A 23,153-nucleotide genomic window follows, 5' to 3' on the forward strand; every position below is an offset into this window, starting at 1 on the left:
TAAATCCTGTACCAGAGCTAAGCCAGTTCGAGCTCTGAGTCCCTCCCTGGGACCTGAATTTGGTTTTAAACGCACTCTCTGGCGACCCATTTGAACCCCTGCAGGTTATCTCTCCAAAGTTCCTCATCCTCAAAACCATACTCCTGGTAGCCCTAACATCGGCCCGTAGGGTGAGTGACCTGCAGGCCCTTTCTGTTGATCCCCCCCCCCCCCATACACCCAAATTCATGATGACCGGGTCGTCCTACGTACAGATCCAGCATACCTTCCGAAAGTAGTTTCCAGGTTCCACTGTAATCAAGAGATTATGCTTCCCTCATTCTGCAGTAACCCAAAAAACCCCAGGGAGGTTAGATTCCACAATCTAGATGTTAGAAGGGCTTTACTACAGTACATAGACATGACTAGTCAGTGGAGGAAGGACCGCTCCTGGTTTCTGGCCTTTCAGGGGAGTAGGAAAGGTCACAGGGTGTCAAAGGGAACACTTTCCAGGTGGCTTAGGGAGGCCATTTGTCTAGCTTACATATTTACAGGTGTTCCGGCACCGGACGGTATTAAAGCTCATTCCACCAGAGGTGTCGCAACCTCCTGGGCCGAGAGAGCAGATGTCTCAATTGACCAGATATGTAAAGCTGCTACTTGGTCTGCACCATCCACCTTCTACAAGCCCTATAGTTTGGATCTATCCTCCTCTGACCTCATCTTTGGGAGAAGGGTGCTTCAGGTGGTGGTCCCTCCCTAGGATGCTCATATTCTCCAAAATTCTCTCAAGGTGTGCTGTCATGGGTGAGGGGAAAACACCAAGGTTACTTACCGGTAGCCTGTTTTTCCTGAACCCATGACAGCACCCGTAGTTTCTCTCTCTAATCTCTATCCTTTTCTGGAGGTCCTCTCAATGCTCTGTAATCCAACTGAAGCGAGGGAGAGGTACCGCCCTTTTATTTCAGACTGTTTCCTGTCCTTGGTGGGGCGGATCCCTCTCTCAAGGTGTGCTGTCATGGGTTCAGGAAAAACCGGCTACCGGTAAGTAACCTTGGTGTTTCTTCACTGCCCAATGGTATAAAATTGTGTGCCACACTCCTGGTGTCAATATGATCACTTCACGCTTAAATGAATTCGTTAAACATTGTAGTTTGTAAAATGGGGTCACTTATGAGGGTTCTGTTGTTCTGGCACATCAGGGGCTCTTCCAGTGGGTCATGGCACCTGCAAACCATAACTGTAAAATCTGCACTATAATATGGCGCGCCTAGAAATCTGAGCCTTCTACTGTGCCTGAAAAGTAGTTCCCGATTACATGTAGGGTATTGGCGCACTCAGGAGAAATTGCACAATAAACTGTCAGGTCCATGATTTCCTATTATTATTTTTTAAAATTAAAAATTTGTGGCCAAAACAACATTTTAGTGAAAAAAATGGTAATTTTCCATTTACTCAGCCCAATGTTATACAATTCTGTGAATTGCCTGAGGGTTTAAAATGCTCAGTACATCCCTAGGTGAATTCCACAAGAGGAGTAGTTTCCAAAATGGGGTCACTTGTGCGGGTTTCTGCTGTTTTGGCATATCTGGGGCTCTTCAAATGTGACATGGCATCTGCAATCTATTCTAGCCAAAATTGTGCTCCAAAATTATCGCTACTTCCCTTCAGAGCCCTGCCGTGTGCCCATTCATTAGCTTTTCACTACATATGGGGTATCTGTGTACTCAGGAGAAATTGCACCACAAATTGTATGGTCCACTATCTTCTGTTACCCTTGTGAAAATGATAAATTTGTGGCTGAAGCAACATTTTTGTAGAAAAAATGTATTTTTAATTTTCATGGCTTAACATCTTTATAATATTCTGTGAAGCACCTGTGGTTCAAGGTGCACCCCTTCCTTTGGGGGTGTAGTTTCCAAAATGTGGTCACTTGTATGGGGTTTCCACTGTTTAGGCACATCAGGGGCTCTCCAAACACAACATGGCGTCCGCTATCGATTTCAACCAGTTTTGCACTCCAAAAGTCAAATGGCGCTCCTTCCCTTCTGAGCCCCACCCTGTGCCCAAACAGTCGTTTTCCACCACATATGGGAAAATTTCACAACAAATTGCATGATTTGTTTTCTCCTTTTACCCTTGTGAAAATGCAAAATTTGGGGCTAAAGCAACATTTTTGTGGGAAAAAGAAAAATGTTTTTTTTTCCACATTGCTTTAATAAACTTTCTGAATGTGGTTTTGAGCACTTTGAGGAGTGCAGGTTTTAAAATGGTATCACTTTTCTGTAATTTCTGTCATAAAGGCCCCTCAATGTCACTTCAAATGTGACGTGGCTCCTTTAAAAAAAAACAAAACTTGGTTTTGTAAATTTTGTTGGAATAGCAAGAAATTGCTGATAAACTTTTAACCCTTCTAACTTCCTCACAAAAAAAAAAAAATATGTTTAAAAAAATGATGTTGATGTAAAGTAGACATGTGGCAAATGTTATTTATTAACTATTTTGTGTGATAAAACGATCTGGTTTAAGGGCATAAAAACTTTACATTTTCAAAATTGCTAAATTTTCGCCGTCCTCAGTAGTTGATACCATCTTTTCAGTTAGCCATTAAATGGTAACAAATTGCAAGCTTTTGATACTATTCAGGCCCCTTCATCACCATAACGTCATGTTCATAGCTCCGATATTTTCAGAAATGAGCTAAAAAATATTGACATAAATTTACCACTAACATAGAGTACAATGGATCACGAAAAAAACAATCTCAAAATCAATGGGATATGTTGAAGAGTCCCAGAATTATTACCTCATAAAGTGACACTGGTCAGAATTGTAAAATTTGGCCTGGTCAGGAAGGTGAAAGCAGGCTCCAGCGTGAAGGGGTTAAGTAACGTGACCTTTTCGCCCGGCTTACATTTTCATGCAGGTGCCATCATACTGGAGGCTACACATGTGCAGTAATATGGATCTTCCGGATCTTGCAATGTCATAAGGACGTTACCGCGCATGCGCTACACCCGGAATTATGGTACCTGCGCAAAATGTTGGACATGGGAGCAGATCACAGAAGAGTGACCTATCAGTCACTGGCAGGAGGCCGGCACCTGGAGGGAGAAGAAATATGCTGGATAACTTGAGAGATGAAGTTCAACCCAAGCACTAGCAAACTCTGTGCATAAGAATTTTCCCATGGATTACTAAAATAACAGACACTGATTTGTAATAGAAATGTATGGAAGTAAACATCATTACAGGTACTTTACTGTGATGACATTACTTTGGGGTGTAAAAACCTTCTGACAGGTTCCCTTTGCAGTCTGTCATCTGTTAGCCAGAATGACTACAAAGAGCCCTTAATAACTGCTTTACATATACCCATCCTTCAGTTATGTCTCCTACTCTAGTACAAAAAATCATTGAAGGAAAGCTGATGACAAAACTGATCTTCTAGTTTTCCATGGCAGCAGTTTATTTGTCCAGTGGCCTAAGTTTCTATGCCAGATGTCTCCCCAAATTGAACAGGCAAATGCTACATCAAGCTCTTTTTTTTTTTTTGTCTAGCTACAGAAGTCATTTTTATATCACTAGTTCATCATGCTCGTGTTTTTCACTATTATTTGTACCCTACCTACCTGAATTAACTGGTCTTCTCTTCTCAATCTTTTAGTAATAGTTCCTTTGGATTTTCTAATCTGGAACTTTATGAAGTTGGAGGAAATATTGGTAAGTATTTTCCAGCTTATCACTCATTTTGGCTAGAATTGTGTGGCACCACGAGGGCTCGGTTGCTACAGAGGTACTGCATCTCATCCAGATGTGCTATATCTCACTCTCAGGTAAGGATGGAGTGTGGATCAGGACCCCGACACCTGCATGCATTACACCACATTTCCGGGGGGCAGGGCGACCGATATGCTCCAAACAGAGCACGACAGTCCCTGTCCCTGGCTGGAGTGGGGGGAGGGAACACCGAGGAAGGGGGAACCCTGTAGTGCAGGAGCAGGGAGGAAGTTCCTGGGTGCACCTAGAGGGAGGTATAAAAGGTGGGCACCATCTTAGATCAGTGTTGAGTCTGAGGAGAAGTGACCGGGAGCAGAGGCTCTGCTCCAGAGGCGGGCCTAGTAACTGAGGCCCAAGACTGGAGAGGAAGAGGAAGGAAGAGGAGCGGAGAAGACTCCAGGAAAAGGAACGAAGGGACCCCAGGGGTGTGGACCGGCTGGAAGCCACCACACGCCCGACTCTACCTGCGTGGAGGGGTCAGGCCAAAGGGGGAGACCGATCCCCGCAAGCTAGAAACCGGAGGCTGTGACATTTTATGTGGCGCAGCCCCTTGCCATACCCGTTAGGAAGGCACCACATAGGGTCAGGGAAACGGAGGCCAACGTTTACCCGCCAAGGCCCGAGGCAGCCGGACATAAGCGTGGTCACTGGTGGGGTATGACAGGCCAGAGGAAGGACACACAAAGGGGGTCCTGTGAAGCGCTCCAAAGTTATCTGGGATTTGGCCGAGCCCCTTACCTGGTGAGCACAATGCGACGCGGGACGTTATGACCAGCTGAAGTAACTTGGATAAAGAACTGTGAGTAAAGATCCTGAACTGCATTACAGAGACTGAGTCATTACTCCCGCGCACCATCACTCCCAACATCCCCACTTGCTGCCCTGAGGCTATACTCCGCCCATGGGGAGTTATATTACACTCTGCTGTGCCCACGACACCAGCCTCAGCGGTCTGCACTGCAGCGGCGGTTCACTCTGACCGCAATCCACGGGTGGTGTAGTCGGACATTCAGAACGAATAGATTATCCCCTCTGGTTTGACCGCCCTGGGCACGGACCGGGTCACCGCCACGAAGACTACAACCCCCAGCATCTCTCTGAGGTCCGGCTCCGGGTATTCCCCTACACACACAGCCCAGGGGGCACGTCAATTGTGCACGTAACTTTTTGTTTTGGAGCCAAGCAGATAGCTGAAGAGTTGTGACTTAAAAACTGCATCAAAAACTTCCACAAAATAGCATGTGCTGTTCCAGAAGTAAAGGGGTTTACAAGGATATATTTTTATTCCTATCCGCTTGGGTGAAATAATAAACTCAACTATTACTCCCCCTGCCCTGCGACACCTATCCCTTGCTCCAGTCATCTTTTAGAGACTCCAGCATTAATGTCACAACATCAATGCATATGACCGCTGCAGCCAATGATTGGGCTCAGTGGTTATGCCAGTGTAAATGGCACAAGCCCACTGGTTTGACTGTGTGTAATCACAGGGGAGATTTGTGCTGCTGATGTGCTAGATACAGTGATGTATGAAGCCATGTAAGATGGAATCCAGTGTATTATGGAGCAGCAGGAGGAGGATGAGTATACAAGGAGTTACAAAGGGAAAACCTGTCACAGCTATTCGATGTGTCTGCTCTTAGCCTTGTGTGTATGTAGTGAGGGGTTCAGATAAACTCTTTTCAAGCAGCTACATATGTCCTCCATTGTATATTAATCTTTCTTTAAGCAGCAATTTCCTCTTCTAGTAGATTTACTCTTTAGAAGCCACCTTGCCCTCCTTTTCTGGATAAACCATTTAAACCATTTTTGTAAAACCAAAATCTTAAAATTGAATATCCAACCTTTTGTATTATTGTTTCCTGTGAATGACAGGGAGGCGACACCGGCACTAGATTGTCTGCAGATTGCCACAATATCTGCAGGATCTGCCAACTAAAATCTAATGTTTATTGTTTGCTTTAGGCTTTGTACATTTCGAGTTAATGGGAAGCTGTAACATATCTAATGTCTTTCTACTTAGGTGAACACTGCTTGGATCCTGATACCTATTTATTGGACTTGTACAATGCCAATCCAAATGGAGAATGGGTGATTAAACCAAGCCCTCCAACAACACCTACTTTATAGGGGCCGGTTAGTGCTTTGGAAATGGTAACTGGCACAGCCGAGCCCAGGAGAGATGGAGCCATCCACTTAAAGACTTGGAGTCTAATCTAGCAGGGTTCTACATAAATTGCCTCCATGGCTGTGTATATAAGATTCTCTGCCACGTGTTGGCATTCCTAGGAACGCATCTCTTAGCGTGATCATGGGACCATGTATGCATTTATATCATATCAAAAGTAATGGATACTTTTATCACTGCCACGCTTCAAACATTTACGTGGAAATATTCCTCGGTAACTCTAAAATGTGAACGGTTAAATTTGGATGAATGAAGTGATGAAGTTGCACTTCTTCTCCACCAGACGGCGCTTTTCCTCCCTTTTGTATTTTGTATGCAGTTTTTTAGACCTTCTGTCTCCTCGTGTATGTGCCATGATGTATGTTCGTTCTATATGTTGATATCGAGCTAGTCTGTTATTATTTTTTACATCAAGTTTTTGTTACATCTGTATTTAATATCCAATGATTAAAACATGACAATAATGAACATTTATTAAAAAAAAAAGAACAAAAAAAGCCTCCTTTTTTGTGTTTTTCCATGTATGTATCTTGTATTTTTTTCTTTTTTCACATCCCTGGTTTCTATGAATACATCATCCTTGGTGAGAGGAGACCGCTTCTCGTTCATTAGGACAGGCAGCTGTATGCGACTACAAAATGACTGTAATTATGAAATCAGCGCGAGCCAGAATTGCTGGGGAACAAAAGCCTTTAATGGGGGGTGTATTAGAGATGATGGGGGGGTGTCACCGTATACAAGCATTAACCCTTTTCCTGGTTGCCTGATTTCTATTTTATCACATCTGTGTGCATTTAAAGTATATGATTTCTACCTTAAACTGGCCTATTCTTGCTTTTTACTTTATTTCCATTATTAGATTTTTGGGAAATACTAACAATAATAATTGTAATGATCCGGTTTCCTGTACTACAGAGCTGAGATTGGAGCTACGGCAGCAAACCCATCTTATGTATCAGCAGACACGGTTTCCTCCATAACAATACCATATTGCTGCCCATACATAGCTCTCACTATTACAGATTCTACAATATTGCAGAATATTTTCCCATTTACATGCAGCACGTTGTCGGACTTCATTGCTCACTTGCTGCCATCCATTTTGAATGACTGCTGATGTCGGACATTTTGTCCCCTGTAATGTCAGCAGCACTTGTCACTTGGCGTCATACTCCCTCCCTCCGAACTCCATCGTGCGTTATGACCACAGGGTTTTTTGAAATGTTGCTGAAATTGTCTGTGGTGCTCAGTGCCTTGATTAGCGTCTCTGCTTCGAAGCCATTCAGCCATGGAAATGATGCCTCCGTTATCAGCAAAGTGCAGGCCTCGCAGTTGCCAGGCAACCCAGATTGGTCCACGGCTGAGCCTATCCGAAATAACTGCACCCTCCCCAAAAATAGCTTAGCCTTTCACAAGAAGCAGAGATTTATCGTAATGACTGGAGGTTTAGAGCTATGAGATCTGGGGGGATATTTTTCCTTATTTAGGGGGAGTGTGTGGCTGAACGTCAAGTAAAGGGCTGTTTTTACACGGAAGAAGTCTGTGCACGTAGTAGTGTGCCTGAAGGGAATATTGTAGGCCGAGACCCGTCTGCTTTTTCTTTCTTATAATTGTTGGCATCTTGAATGAATGCCCACACTATGGTTACCACTTATGGCTGAGCTGGGGCTACACGGTGACTTTGGCTGTCCGCATACAAATAGCTCAACCAAAGAAGTGTGCATTCATAGATACTGAAGGAGCCACACAATCCTGTCAGCGGGTTATTGAGGAGCTCACTGATTTGTAAAGCAATATCCCTACTTTTTGGTAACAAAAAAGGGGTAATAGTGACTAGGAATGATGCTGTGGCTATTCGTTTATGCCATTAATAATGGTAAGACCTGTTATTCTGCAAAAATGGATGGCCTCAGAAGAGTTCACTACAGGAATGTGGTTGATTAGAGTCCTTCAAAATGTATTTATTTATCTTATTCACTTATATACCGCCATTGATTCCACAGCGCTTCACAGACATTATCGTCACTGTCCCCATTGGGGCTCGCACTCTAAAGTCCCTATCAGTATGTCTTTGGAGTGTGGGAGGAAACCGGAGAACCCGGAGGAAACCCACACAAACACGGGGAAAACATACAAACTCCTTGCAGATGTTGTCCTTGGTTTGATTTGGGCCCAGGACCCCAGCGCTGCAAGGCTGCAGTGCTAACCACTGAGCCACCGTGCTGCCATATCTCATATATAGAGATGAGCGAACCCTAACTTAAAAGTTCAGGTTCATACCAGACACTAAGGTGCTAAAGTCCGAACTCTGACTTCTCCCGGAAGTCCGTTTCAATAGAGAGTGTTTTACAGTTCCAAACTTCGGGTCCCCATTCTATTCAAAGGGGTTCAGGTTCGAGTTCAGGTACAGTTCTGCTACCTGAACCAAACTTTGGACTAAAGTTTGGCATGGGAACCAGAACCCGAACTTCCAGGGCTCTGCTTATCCCTACTCATATATAGTAACTGTTTATACGAGCTGGGATCAGTATGAAAATTTCAGATTTGGCAGACAAGGATAAGTAAGTTTAACCTAGAATTTTGATTATGAAATGGATTTCTTAATGGATATTTTTTTTCTCCTCTCACCTTCCCTTCGGGGGGGTTTTGGGATAAAAATAGATAATCTGTTGTCATGTTGCAATTAAAGATGAACTGACAGCAGCTCAAAATGGCCAATTTTTACTCTTATTTAATTTCTGCTGCTTTTCTGAGTATTTTTTTTTTTAAATCCTCCATAGTTCTAGTTATATTGTCCTTTTTATTTGGTGCTTGTTATTCTGTTCTATACCAATAGGGCGTGGTTCACAGGATTCTATGGAGGCATAACAGTAGGTTTCCCTGCAATATTATTGTGCACTACAGGCCCTTAGTGAAGACCATAAAAACTAGCTCTGAAAAAGAAAATCCATATTGCTGAAATAAGTCTTGCCTGACCTACACTGAAGTTACATGTGACCTGTGATCAAAAAATCTGTGGATTTAGTTTTTTTTTTGCAGCTATTGCATCAGTCATGAGGTTTCATAACAACTGACCCTTTTAGGGCTATGTTTTCATAATGAGCATTTGGTCAGTTTTTCAGCACCTATTAGGTAAATGTATTTATTTTTTATGTGGTTTTGAGAGGTTTTTTACATGTGTTTTTGATGCTTCCGTTTTTGTCTTTTTGGTCATGTTTTATGTTAAAGGGGTATTCCCATCTCCATGACCCTATTCCAATATGTAGTAGGTGTAATAATAATAATATTAGCAAATACCTCTAATAAGAAATGTATTATAGCTCTTCTGATTCGCTATGTCTCTTTCCTCACGTGCAGGCATTGCAGGGCCATAGGAATCCATGGTTACGACTACTGATATAGTGAGTAAGCTAGTTGCTAGTGGTCGTAACCATGGATACTTAAGATCCTGCAATGCCTGCACATGAGGAAAGAGACATCGCAAATAAGAAAACTATACTACATTTCTAATCGGCGGTATTTGGTAATATTATTAGTATTACACCTACCTCATATAGGGATAGGCTCTTGGAGATGGGAATACCCCTTTAACATGCTTTTAGTTTTTTTTATATTGCCTAGTATTTGGCTTTGGCAATACTTTATTGATAGTCATGTGCAGATGATGTGTTTAGATGCGGACAATCTGTAGTTAAAATTTACTCAGTGTAAAAATAAAGCACAGTAGGCATGAGATTTCTATAAATCCCATTCACTTTACTGAAACTTTGAGATGCTGCATTTTTTGCGCAGTGAAAATAAATACGCAGCATCAAAAGCTCACCAAAATCTCATTGTATGAACTTAACCTAAAGGGATGGCTTTCAAGAAATAATAAATGTATAAGAATAATAAATGTATAGGCCTGAAAAGAGTGGGAACGAATGTTGTCCTAAAAAAGGTTATATTAGGACTTTGTTAGGATTGATGTGGTGCCCCTGAGGGTTTAGTCGCCACAGAGGTACTGCACCTCACCCAGAGATGTGGTGTCTCCTTCTCTCAGGTAAGGAGGGAGTGCTGCCCGGAACCCCAACACCCGCATCCAACACTACACTGCTCCAGGCCAGCTGGAAGGGCAAGATGCACTGTGTTTCTGCTGAGCCCTGTCCCTGGATGGAGTGGGGGGGAACCAAAGAGAGGGGGGAACCAGTAGTGGGTGTGGGTGGAGGATGTAGAGTAGGGGAGCACCATTGTAGGAGGTATTTAAAGGGAAGCCATCTTAGGGTGGCAGGAGAGTGAGGACAGTCAGTCAGTGAGTAGTAAGGAGTGGAGGGGAGCAGAGTCTCTTCAGGAGCTCTGCTCCACAAGTGGGGCCTAGTAACAGAGGCCCAGGAGGGGAGCGGCTCCATTTTACAGAAGGGATCCCAGGGGGTACGGTGAGTGCAGGACGGCACACGTACGCCCCGAATCTGCCAGGTGTCTGAGGGATCAGGCCGCAGGAAGGGAACCGGTCCCTGGATCAACCGTGTTACTCCAGGTCTCGGTTAGAAAAACCGGAGGCTTCTGCACTTCCATGGTGCAGTCGCCACAGTCTTACCCTAGTCACCGTGAAGGGCATCAAGCAGGTCCGGGAACTCCAGGTTGCCCAGAGGGACTTCAGAGCACCCAATCGGGACTGTGTGTGGGAAGCGCAGGGCAGGAGGGAGAAGACCCAGCATGAGAAGTCGGTCTAGTAGGAACATAAAGAAAGTGGGGTTCCGTCAAGCGCTCCTGATATACCTGAAGGAGTGCTGAACCCCTGGTCTGGTGGACGCAGTGCGACGCGGAGGCTGACACCCGTACAGGCTACCTGAGAACCCTGAACAAGAACTGTGAGTAAAACTCGGATGACTGCACTGCACTGCCTCTGTCAGTTATTTCCGCTGCGCCATCTCTCCTGCACCACAAGCCCCAGCATCACCACCTTCTGCACCTACACTGCCCCGGGGGCCCGCTCTGCCTGTGGGGAGCAGAAACATCCCAGCTGCCATCCCATCACCTCCGGAGGTCTGCAGCAGCGCCGGTAACCATTACCGGAAACCACAGGTGGCGTCACGAGACAAACTGTACACTAAAACCCCTTTTTAAAGAGAGACCAAGAGGACAGGCCCGGGAGCCGACTGCCGTGACCTCCTAAACAAGGTAAAGGCCCAGGTACCGAGTCCCCTATATTCCCCCTGGGTGACACAGTAACACCCACAAGTTCCAGGCAGCATGAAATTTTTCTTTAATTTAAGTGATCTTTCTTTAATTTTCAAATCAGACATTGTGTATTAGTCTTACTCAGTATTAGTGTTGCTGAGGATACACAGTCTCCGCGTTGAGGGGTTTCAGTTCACCTGTCAGTATGTCCCCACCTCCGTTCTGTGCTCTTGCAGCCTGTAATAATGGCATCCTCCCCTCCTTTCCCCCTCTCACTCTGATTGTGCATAAGTATAGAAAATTGTTCCATTATGAGGAAAATTGCAGCTTTGAAATCTGTAAAGAAAGTGGAGCAGAGAGAGTGGGGGGTGGGGAGAGCACGTAAACGGGCAGGGAGTAAAGGCGGCTACTATTGTAGGATTGTGCAAGGAGCAAATTATAGGGAGATCTGATAATTATCGCTCTGAATCTGGATCACACTGAATATTCCTAATCCACTTGCGCTCCCTGCATACTGGATGTGGTTAGCGGCTCCAGCTTTGCAGCATTGGTAACTTGTATTCCAGACTGTGCAAAGGGAGCAGATGCACCAAGTCATGCTCTCCATATTTTCCCTTTGTTTTCCCATTTCCTCTCATAATTCTTTTAATTTCATCCAAACGTGTAATTTCAGTCCGTGCGCAAAACTGATGGCACATGGACCAGTGTAAGAGTGTGTAAGTTAGTTCAGAGGAGCAGTTTTGTTGTTTTTTTTTTTGACTGAGTATCCACGTGAAAAAGAAAAAAAGTTTCTCCTGTTTTCTTTTCTTTTTTTCCCCAATAGAATACAATAGATGTAAGAAAAAAAAAATCCTACTGAGCTCTTCCATCTAGCATCTGATATTAATGAATTCATTGCAAAAAATGACATTGGAGACCTTAAGCTTTTAATTTTTTTTTCTGGTGTGGGTATTATTAGAGGACATACAGAACACCATATAAATAAAAATTCATCCCATTTTTTTTTTTGGTAGAACTTCGCCTTAAAAATGTTTTGTGTCTTTGGCTTTAACGAGGGAGATCTCCCTTGTTAAAGCCACTTGCGAAACGCGCGTCGGGTTTGGGTCCATGCTATAAGGTTTGTACTTTACACTAATACGCAATATGTGTTCTTCTTTTGTGCTTCTAGCCATATGGATTAACACACACAATCTGTACCTTTTGGGGTTCTTTTACCATGTGCACTTTGCAATTAGATGTTACATTATAACCCCTTGGTTATTTAACCTTCCTACCTTCCTATTAAGGTGTAACCATTTTGCTGTCAGAAGGTTTCTTCTGCCTCTTCTAGGTGCAGCATAAATTAGGGGCAGATACCCTGATCATAATGCTGGGCCACTTACTGGTCTTCTTGCTGTAGTTTTGATTTAAACAGTGTTTTATCTGCCTGAGCACTTCTAGTTCTCTCAATGATGAGTTCCTGCCATGTAGTCCTTTGGATTCACGAGCAGAGACTCTCCTCACCCCCACCACTGATTGGCAGTTTTCTGCCTATGCACAGTTTACACAGAAAGCTGCCCATCAGTTGTGTGGTGAGGGTTATACAGAGCTCAGCATTCAGAGAACTGCTTGACCAGCCACAGATAAAACAGTGATTTTATCAAAATTAGGGCAAGGAGCAATGTTTTAGTGCATCTGTCCCGATAAGAATTTTCATTGGCAGAGAGAGGTGGCAAAAGAGAAGAGTTCCAGATAAATGACCTTGTTTTCTACTTATCAGCACACCTGTATGTATTGTAGACAACTAGATGGTGCCAAGGTCTGATGTGAGTTTTTTTCTTTATTGCTATATATAATTTAGTCTTGAATGAAAGAACGTCTCAGCCATTCTAATCCTACTGTATAATAAAATAGATTATGACTTTAACAATTCTTATACGGCACCACCATCCTTTAAAATCCCCTTGGCTTTTACAGCTGGCGCTGATTTCATTGCATGTATATGTTCATTTTGCTGCCTGTCTCTGAAACACATTGCACTAAGCTCACGTTGCCCCCTCTTCATTCTGTGGAGCTGATTCTCAGCAGTGGCTCTGTGCAGCAGGAGATAACACCTCAACAATGCCCAGGACGCCTGTGATATGTGTAAATCCCCCAGTGCTGTCAGATAAGAGCATCCCGCATCACACAGGGCCCAGACTAGAGCCCAGTGAGGATCCTGTCGTCTGAATGTGTCTATTACAGCTTGTGACATGAAACGCACTGTACAATAGATCTGCACACAGCTCTGCATCAAATACATCTTTTTTTTTCTCCAAAATACTCTGTCTACGTGAATACATAAACTATGTGTTATGGTGGAAGTAGCAGAATACGTGTCTTTGCCCTTCATTAGAGGGGTATTCCCATCTCCAAAATCCCAGCCTAATATGCAGTAGGTGTAATTACAATATTAGCAAATACCGCCAATTAGAAATTTAGTATAGTTCTTCAGATTCGCTATGTCGCTTACCTCATGTGCAGACATTGTAGTAGCTTGGGTATCCATGGTTACAAGCACTAACCGCTAACTAACTGTCACTATATGAGTGGCCATAACCATGGATACCTAAGCTACTGCAATGCCCTGCACATGGGGTAAGCGACATAGCGAATCAGAAGAACTATACTACATTTCTAATCAGAGGTATTTACTATTATTATTTTTACGCCTACTACATATTGGGCCAGGATCTTGAAGATGGAAATACCCCTTTAAATCTAAATCAATGTCTATGGGTACCCAGTTATTACAATGATGAAATTAAAATGCCACACGTATAGATTCCCCCAAGCAATATATTGTACAGTAAGTCTATAGAGGGTGCAGAGGTTACGATCGCACCTGGGCGATGAAAACTAAGGGGCCTATGATCTATTATAAGGAGACTAGCACTATAAATGATGCCTCATTTTTGTGGACCCTGTTACAGGTTTTAGACCAAAGAGTTTCAGGTTTGAGACGCCGGCGTACCCCCTGAAATTTGTTGCAATAAGACGCTTCTGGAAAACGCCAGTGGTGTTTTTCTGAAACGTTGTCTTTGGCGTCTATTTTGTTGTTTTTAGCGCCAGCTTCGCTGTCTGCCCTTTTTTGGGACATGTATGTAGTGACGTAACTTGAAGCTCAAGGGCCCCCAACTATCACAGGTTTTTAATAATAATAGTCAAAGGGACCCCTAAGTTCCAGTTCATGGGTGCTATTTCAGCCCCTGCTCCGATCATAGTTATGCCTCTGCATGTATGTGTCAACTAGTGAGTGGCTTCCAAGCACAAGCCATCTGAAGAATGGACCAGTCGGTTCTTTTACCTGCTTCACATCTTTTATAAACATGAAGCTGTTAAAAGATGATCAAAACACTGAAAATATGCACAGCAAGTCCTTTTTATATTGCAGCGTATCTGTTTATTCTTTTCAGCCTTATTAAGCGCTTTTTCAGGTTGATTACGCAGAATACTTTGAAAAAGTTGCCGCCTGCACATTCACTAGGGGAGATTGGTTTCAACCATATTGAACATGTCCAATGAGGCAAATTACCTTGACTATTTATATATGGCGAAAGAAAATGGTCACACTTTTACCCAAACTAATATAATCTCTCTTGTATTTCATAGAATGGGTAGTAAAGTAACATATCTCCGTTCCTTTTTTTGTTTTTTAATCCAGTGCAGGAGCTGGAGGAGGTAGTGTCACAATGCACAAAACCCAGATCTTGGGTGGATACATGGGGACCAAAAATCCACTCTGCTTTAACCAATGTATTTAGATAACAAGGCCTATTACAAATTCAGAACAATTATAGGCCACGCTAAGGTTATTCTAAACATGATTAGATTTCTAATGGTTGATGATTTGTGCTATTGTGTTTATATACTGTGTGTACAACCCCTGGCAAAAATTATGGAATCACCGGGCTCGGAGGATGTTAATTCAGTTGTTTAATGTTGTTAAAAAAAAGCAGATCACAGACATGGCACAAAACTAAAGCTTTAAGAAGACATGGCAACTTTAGGGCTTTAAGAAACACTAAAAGAAATCAAGATTAAAAATGTGGTACTCAGTAAAGGTAATTTTTTTCAGACCAAGCCGAGGGAAAAAGTTATGGAGTCACTCAATTCTGAGGAAAAAATTATGGAATCACCCTGTAAATTTTCATTTCCAAAACTGACACCTGCATCAAATTAGATCTGCTTGTTAGTCTGCATCTAAAAAGGAGGGATCACTCCTTGCAGAGCTCTTGCACCAAGTGGACTGACATGAATCATCGCTCCAACACAAGAGATGTCAATTGAAACAAAGGAGAGGATTATCAAACTCTTAAAAGAAGGTGAATCATCACGCAATGTTGCAAAATATGTTGGTTGTTCACAGTCAGCTGTGTCTAAAATCTGGACCAAATACAAACAACATGGGAAGGTTGTTAAAGGCAAACATACTGGTAGACCAAGGAAGACATCAAAGTGTCAAGACCGGAAACTTAAAGCAATATGTCTCCAAAACAGGAAATGCACAACAAAACAAATGAGGAACGAATGTGCGGAAACTGGAGTCAATGTCTGTGACCGAACTGTAAGTAACCACCTAAAGGAAATTGGATTTACATACAGAAACGCTAAACAAAAGCCATCATTAACACCTAAACAGAAAAAAACAAGGTTACAATGGGCTAAGGAAAAGCAATCGTGGACTGTGGATGACTGGATGAAAGTCATATTCAGTGATGAATCGCGAATCTGCATTGGGCAAGGTGATGATGCTGGAACTTTTGTTTGGTGCCGTTCCAATGAGATTTATAAAGATGACAGCATGAAGAGAACATGCATGTTTCCACAGTCATTGATGATATGGGGCTTCATGTCAGGTAAAGGCACTGGGGAAATGGCTGTCATTACATCTTCAATAAATGCCCAAGTTTACATTGATATTTTGGACAGTTTTCTTATCCCATCAATTGAAAGGATGTTTGGGGATAATGACATCATTTCTCAAGATGATAATGCATCCTGCCATAGAGCAAAAACTGTGAAAACATTCCTTGAAAGAAGACACATAAGGTCAATGTCATGGCTTGCAAATAGTTCGGATCTCAATCCAATTGAAAATCTTTGGTGGAAGTTGAAGAAAATGGTCCATGACAAGGCTCCAACCTGCAAAGCTGATCTGGCAACAGCAATCAGAGAAAGTTGGAGCCAGATTGATGAAGAGTACTGTTTGTCACTCATTAAGTCCATGCCTCAGAGACGGCAAGCTGTTATTAAAGCCAGAGGTGGTGCAACAAAATACTAGTGATGTATTGGAGTGTTCTTTTGTGTGTTTGTTTTTCATGATTTCATAACTTTTTCCACAGAATTGAGTGATTCCATAATTTTTTCCCTCAGCTTGGTTTGAAAAAAATTACCCTTACCGAGTACCACATTTTTTATCTTGATTTCTTTTAGTGTTTCTTAAAGCCCTAAAGTTGCCATTTGAAATGACTTTAGTTTTGAGCCATGCCTGTGATCTGCTTTTTTTCAACAACATTAAACAACTGAATGAACATCCTCCGAGCCCGGTGATTCCATAATTTTTGCCAGGGGTTGTATATGTATGTATGTATATATGTATACACTGCTCAAAAAAATAAAGGCAACACTTAAACAACAGAATATAACTCCAAGTAAATCAAACTTCTGTGAAATCAAACTGTCCACTTAGGAAGAAACACTGATTGACAATCAATTTCACATGCTGTTGTGCAAATGGAATAGACAATAGATGGCAGTTATTGGCAATTATCAAGACACCCTCAATAAAGGAGTGGTTCTGCAGGTGGGACCACAGACCAAATCTCAGTATCAATGATTTCGGGCTGATGTTTTGGTCACTTTTGAATGTTGGTTGTGCTTTCACACTCGTGGTAGCATGAGACGGACTTTACAACCCACAGAAGTTGCTCAGGTAGTGCAGCTCATCCAGGATGGCACATCAATGCGAGCTGTGGCAAGAAGGTTTGCTGTGTCTGTCAGCGTAGTGTCCAGAGACTGGAGGCGCTACCAGGAGACAGGCCAGTACACCAGGAGACGTGGAGGGGGCTGTAGGAGGGCAACAAACCAGCAGCAGGACCGCTACCTCTGCCTTTGTGCAAGGAGGAACAGGAGGAGCACTGCCAGAGCCCTGCAAAATGACCTCCAGCAGGCCACAAATGTGCATGTGTCTGCACAAACGGTTAGAAACTGACTCCATGAGGGTGGTATGAGGGCCCGACGTCCACAGATTGGGGTTGTGCTCACAGCCCAACACCGTGCAGGACGCTTGGCATTTGCCACAGATTGGCAAAGTCACCACTGGCGCCCTGTGCTCTTCACAGATGAAAGCAGGTTCACACTGAGCACATGTGACAGATGTGACAGAGTGTGGAGACGCCGTGGAGAGCGATCTGCTGCCTGCAACATCCTACAGCAATACCGGTTTGGCAGTGGGTCAGTAATGGTGTGGGGTGGCATTTTTTTGGAGGGCCGCACAGCCCTCCATGTGCTCACCAGAGGTAGCCTGACTGCCATTAGGTACCGAGATGAGATCCTCAGACCCATTGTGAGACCATATGCTGGTGTAGTTGACCCGGGGTTCCTCCTAATGCAGGACAATGCCAGACCTCATGTGACTGGAGTGTGTCAGCAGTTCCTGCAAGATGAAGGCATTGAAGCTATGGACTGGCCCGCCCGTTCCCCAGACCTGAATCCGATTGAGCACATCTGGGACATCATGTCTCGCTCCATCCACCAACGTCACGTTACACCACAGACTGTCCAGGAGTTGGCGGATGCTTTAGTCCAGGTCTGGGAGGAGGTTTTGTGACGCCCTCCCTGAGCGTTGGGGTTTTACTCGGTGCCGGGCCAATGTATGGTGGTGGTGTGGGATGTCGTCGTGGCTGTGACCCGGGCTGTCACATAAAAAATGATGGGCTTTTGGTTGAGTGGTTGTTCGACTACGCCACCTGTGGTTTCTGGTGAAGGCCACCATAGTTACATAGTTACATAGTTTATAAGGCCGAAAAAAGACAAGCGTCCATCCAGTTCAGCCTATTTCTTGTGCACTGCAGCTATTCCGCAGCGTTGATCCAGGGGAAGGCAACAAAAAACCATGAGGTATAGGCCAATTTACACCAGCGCCGCAACAGTCCTCCGAGGCCGGTGTTCCGGCAGCTTGGTTGGTACTACTCCCCACAGGCGGAGTAGGCCTCAAGGCAATGTTAGATCTGGAGAGTATTGGTGGGTGCAGTGCCGCGCAGGAATGAACAAACGGAGGCAGTAAGTGAAGTCATCCAAGCTTTACTCACTGTGGTGAAGTAGCAGCTGCAAAGCTTCTCTCTGCTTCTCGTGGCGCGCTGCGGCCACCAGGAAGGGGGTTCAGCACTTCCCAGGTAGATCAGGAGCACCTGTCAAGACCCCGTTGGTGTGTTCCTCTCCTTCTCCTTCTCCTTCTCCTCCCGCTTGTGTCCCCCTCTGGGATCCACTAAGCCGCCGGGCTTTTCCAACAGTGACGTGAAGCACACAGTCAGATATCGGGGGCCGGTCACCCCTCTTGCAGCAGGAATCCCTCTGGCTAAGCCAGAGTGAAGAATACAGGTGGTGACTCCGCTCCGTCCGTATCCCCCTGGGATCCTTTTGCCTGTGGAGCTTATCTCCTCTGCTCCCCTCCAAGGCCTTCTTAGAACGGGACCCTGACCGGGCAGAGACACTAGTTAACTCTGACCCGCTCCTCATCTCAAGGCCTGAGAACGAGGACCGTGAATCCTCAGCCAGCTACAGACTCTTGCTGGACCCTGACCGAAGACCACAATCAAAGGACCTTAAACTTAAGATGGCCACCTATTATAAATGATTCTATAAGTGCTTCCTGTAAGTGTTTCCTCCACCATCACCCACTACTTGGTTCCCCCTATCTTTGGTTCCCCCCCATCTCCTCTATACCGGAACGGGGCAGCACCCTGGTGCATTTAGGCCCCCTGCAGGACAGGAGTGGTGTAGTGTTGAGTGTGAAGTGGAGTCCTGGGTGATGCTCCATCCTTACCTGGAAGAGGAGATACCACACCTCTATCTGAGGTGCAGTACCCCTGTGGCGACTGAACCCTCAGGGGTGCCACTTTCCCCCCTAGTGAAGCACAGCACGTCCGCGGGCTGCAATAGAGCAAAGTATTGGTACAGACATTCAGAATTTTAAATGCTTTTGTAAACAATAAAACAATCTTCCCTTTATGGGAGGTTTGGACACTTTTAACTTTGCAAGATATATATTGCATAAATATATAAAACATTAAGAAGGCATTATGCATGTACAAAATACTGTAAAAAGTTCTAGTTCAGCAGCATGAGGGACCTGCCCAAAACCCTCAACGTAGGCCCTGGGGTGGCTGCAGGGCATGGAGATCCTGAGTTGGACCTCCGGTAGAGCCATGACCAGACAGGTTTTGCTTCTGAGGTAAGAGGTACAAACTAATAGGTGCAAACTATATACAAAGTGAGTCTGTCTCATGCTCAGCGTCCACAGGGACAAATGTTTGTAGATATCCGGGTGCAAAAAGGAAACACGAAAACAAAGAAAATGTTCAAACAATAGGGAGGTGCATCCTCCGGGGCTGCTTAACAGTGGTATCCCCACTGGGTAAACGGCTCATTCTTCCCAACGGAGCCTGACCGGTCCTCTGTAGGTAGGTGCGTGGGGGCATCCTCCATGAATACCCTATGTACATCCAGGGCATACCACCCACGCTCCCCGTGGTGGCAAGTGTAAGACACGAGATCACCCGGGTAGAGGTTCCGGCCAGGGTGGCCCTGCTCCAGCCGCGCCTCGACGTCCCGCCGGTTGACAAAGACGTCCCCGATGAACTGTGGGCTATGAATGAAGTCCCATCCTGCCTCCTGGTGGAAATGTAGCGCCCCGAGGGTTCGGCCGCTACAGGGGTATTGCACCTCAGTCCAGAGGTGTGATATTCCACTCCCGGGTAAGGATGGAGTATGGACCAGGGCTCAGTTAGCTGCATACAGCACACACACCCCATTTCCGAGGGACAGCTCAACGGTGCTCCCACTAGACATAAGTGCAGGCACGACCGACCATGTCCCTGCTGGAGTGGGGAGGGAGGGGTGGAACACCCAGTGCTGTAGGGGCAGATAGGGGGCGGTTTCTGAGCGTAGGTAGGAGCCCATTGGTTGCTGGTCACCTGGGCTCATGGTCAGAGGGAGGTATAAAAGGTGGGCACCATCTTAGATCAGTGTTCAGTCAGGGAAGAAGACAGGGAGCAGCAGCTCAGGCTGAGTGCTGCTCCAGAGGCAGGCCTAGAGAAGAGGCCGGAGCCTGAGAGGAGAAGGAGAAGTGGGCCTGGAGAAGAGGCCAAGGGAAGGAGGAGAAGATAGAACAGGAGAGAAAGAGAAACAGAAGGGCTCAGGAACAAGAAGGTGGAAGGGACCCTAAGAACCCACGAGAATCCAGGGTGCAGGGTCAGGCAGATTAAGGGTACCGGATCCCAAGTTGGTGGAGGAGAAACAACCCTCAGCCAAAGACCGGTCGTCGTGATCATCTATTGGTGCGACACCTCATCAAACCTGCTAGGAAGGCACCATATAGGACAGCGGAGGACGGGGCCCACGTTTAACCGCACAAGTCCGCGGCAGCCGGACAAAAGTGGGTCACTGGTGAGGCAGGCCAGAGAAAGGATTAAAGGGGGTCCTGTGCCATGCTCCTGAACTGCCTGGGAGTTGACCGAGCCCCTCACCTGGTGGACACAGCACGGCTCGGGCGGTCACTGCTGACGGAAGTGACCCGGAACAAACGAACTGTGAGTAAAGACCCTGGACTGTAACTTGTTGTCCGTGTGCTCCTTCGCTCCTCCGGCACTACCGGTACTGGGACTGTCACCACCATCACTCCCACCATCTACTACACTGCCCTGGGGCCTCACTCTTCCCGTGGGGAGTCTCATCACCTCAGCTGCACCCATCATCAGCCCCAGCGGACTGCCTTGCAGCGGCGGTTCCTAATAACCGCAATCCACGGGTGGCGTAGTCGGACATTATCTCAAGTACGTAGCAGACTACCATTGGACTGACCACCCTGAGCCGCGGGATCGGGCCGCCGCTACTACTCACAGTGTCTCCCTACTGCCCGGTTCCGCGTGCCCCACGGCCCAGGGGGCGAGTCAGCTTTGGCGTAGTCGGCAGGATCGTGACCAACCCTCTGCAAACGGGTATTGCGTGCCTGAAGAAAATTGCACATGTACCTTAAAAAGAAGGTTCCCGCCGTCCGGAGTCGTTTCCCGCCATCCGGAGCCGATTCCCGCCATCAGACGCCATCTTGGACCGTTTCCCGCCATCTTCATCCGTTTTTCCCGCCCTGGCAGAGCGGACGCCATTATGTGTGCACCAAAAGACAGCAGGAAGCCACCTCCCATCGTGGGCCAGATCCCAGAATGGCGCCAAAGAAGGAGCCCGCCCCCACCAGCCATGAATGCAGCAGTGGAGATGTCTATCAACATGGGGGGGCTGCCCCTGAAAGTGATTGTCACCAAGTTGCCCCGGGGCCGCCCCCAATGGGGGTGGGAAGAGAAGAAAACTGAGGGGCAGGGGGTGGTCTGGATCAGTCCAGACAGACCGCACCCGGGAATGGACGCCCTGAGCAGCACCAGTCTCCTGGCCCGAAGCCTGCTGCAGGCCGAACCGCTCTGCAGCCTAGCAGAAGTCCTGGCGAAGCTCCCCAGAGATACGGAGCTTGCGCAAGCTGCACTGGAGGACCTGGAGCGGAGGATGGTCCGGGCGCAGCAAGATGCACTCACAGAGTGGAGAAAAGAACTGGCCCGGCAGGCCGAGACCCACCAGCGACAGACTTCAGCCGCACCCCGCGGTTTGCCTGCCTCGGAGGACGGCGCAAGAGGAGAGAGGACCGGAGGCGACGCCGCGGAGGGAGCCGCGAGGACTGAGGCAAGTGAAGGGGACGTCACCACCCCAAGCCCAGCAACCGCAAGCCTGCCCCAGCCCCCAGTCGCGGCACCCAAAGCCCCACTCACCGCGCCTGTTGCCGCGCCGCCACTACTTCCAGCTAGGCCTCAAGCGGTGAGCGCCACGGCCACGCCCCGCCCGTCACCACGCCCCTTGACCCCGGGCGCCGTAAAGAGAGAAGCGTCATCGGCCCGGTCGCAAGGCCTGGATGACCCGGGCGCCATCGCTAAGCCTGCGCCCCTGTCCCGGACGGGACTGCCACCTAGCGCGACCGAGAGACCCCTGGCCTGGTCGCAAGGCCGAGTGCCCCCGGGCGCTGCCCCCAGATCAAGTCCCTCTACCATACCACGACTGGGTGAGGACTTGATTGCCCATCATACCGGTCCGGATGGACTGACCCTGGAGTGGCCGGCCGAAGTCATCAGCAATCAGCCATGGAAGACCCAGCCCCCGCGCGAGCCTGTGATACCGGCTCCAGAACCCGTGGAGGTCCCCCTACCCCCACTGGAGGACGTCCAATTTGCGTGGGACCCCACCGGCGAGAACTTGATGGGGTTCTCCCAAGAGACTCGGGCAGACGCGGTCCGTCGTCTGGAGGCCTGTCACCAGCAACTGGCAACCTTTGAGCGGGAGCGACGAGAGAGGCGCGTCAGAGAGGAACAGCTCCAAGCCCAGAGTGCTGAACAAAAACGTAAGGCCCGCCAAGACCCCAAAGCAGCCCGTGGTCCCCGAATCACCGGGACCATAGTCAAGTTTCACATGGAGAACGGCTGGGGTTTCATCAGGGGCCCAGAAACCGCAGGCGACGTCTTTGTGACCCGCAGGGACGTCGAAAGTCATCTACCTGAGGGGCATCGTGGCCGTGACTTGTACCCTGGTGATGTGGTCACCTTCACCCGCCACGTAGGTGCAAAAGGACCATATGCCCTACATGTCCATCGGCTCACTGAGGAGGAGCTACAACACCGCGGCTATGAGGAGAGCCAAGAGAACCCGGACGGGTCTGAAGAGCCATATGAGGAGGAAGAAGGAGCATATGGAGGACACCGCTACTAGTAAG

At 46.7% G+C, this 23,153-nt stretch overlaps 1 protein-coding gene across 5 annotated transcripts in view; it reads left to right on the forward strand.

The window, feature by feature from the left end:
- The window catches only part of ARHGAP40 (Rho GTPase activating protein 40), a 151,580-nt gene extending 145,136 nt beyond the window's left edge, over positions 1–6,444 (forward strand). For all 5 annotated transcript variants that reach the window (XM_073683794.1, XM_073683795.1, XM_073683796.1 and 2 more), the window contains exons 14-15: positions 3,647–3,702; positions 5,783–6,444. In XM_073683794.1, the coding sequence (XP_073539895.1) occupies positions 3,647–3,702; positions 5,783–5,889 (163 nt within the window). In that variant the 3' untranslated portion in view covers positions 5,890–6,444. The remainder of the gene's footprint in view (positions 1–3,646; positions 3,703–5,782) is intronic.
- Positions 6,445–23,153: the final 16,709 nt, after the last annotated feature.

Source organism: Phyllobates terribilis, unplaced genomic scaffold (genome assembly GCF_046119375.1).
Source record: "Phyllobates terribilis strain yellow unplaced genomic scaffold, ASM4611937v1 Scaffold_5__5_contigs__length_657084704, whole genome shotgun sequence".
NCBI classification, from domain to species: domain Eukaryota; kingdom Metazoa; phylum Chordata; class Amphibia; order Anura; family Dendrobatidae; genus Phyllobates; species Phyllobates terribilis.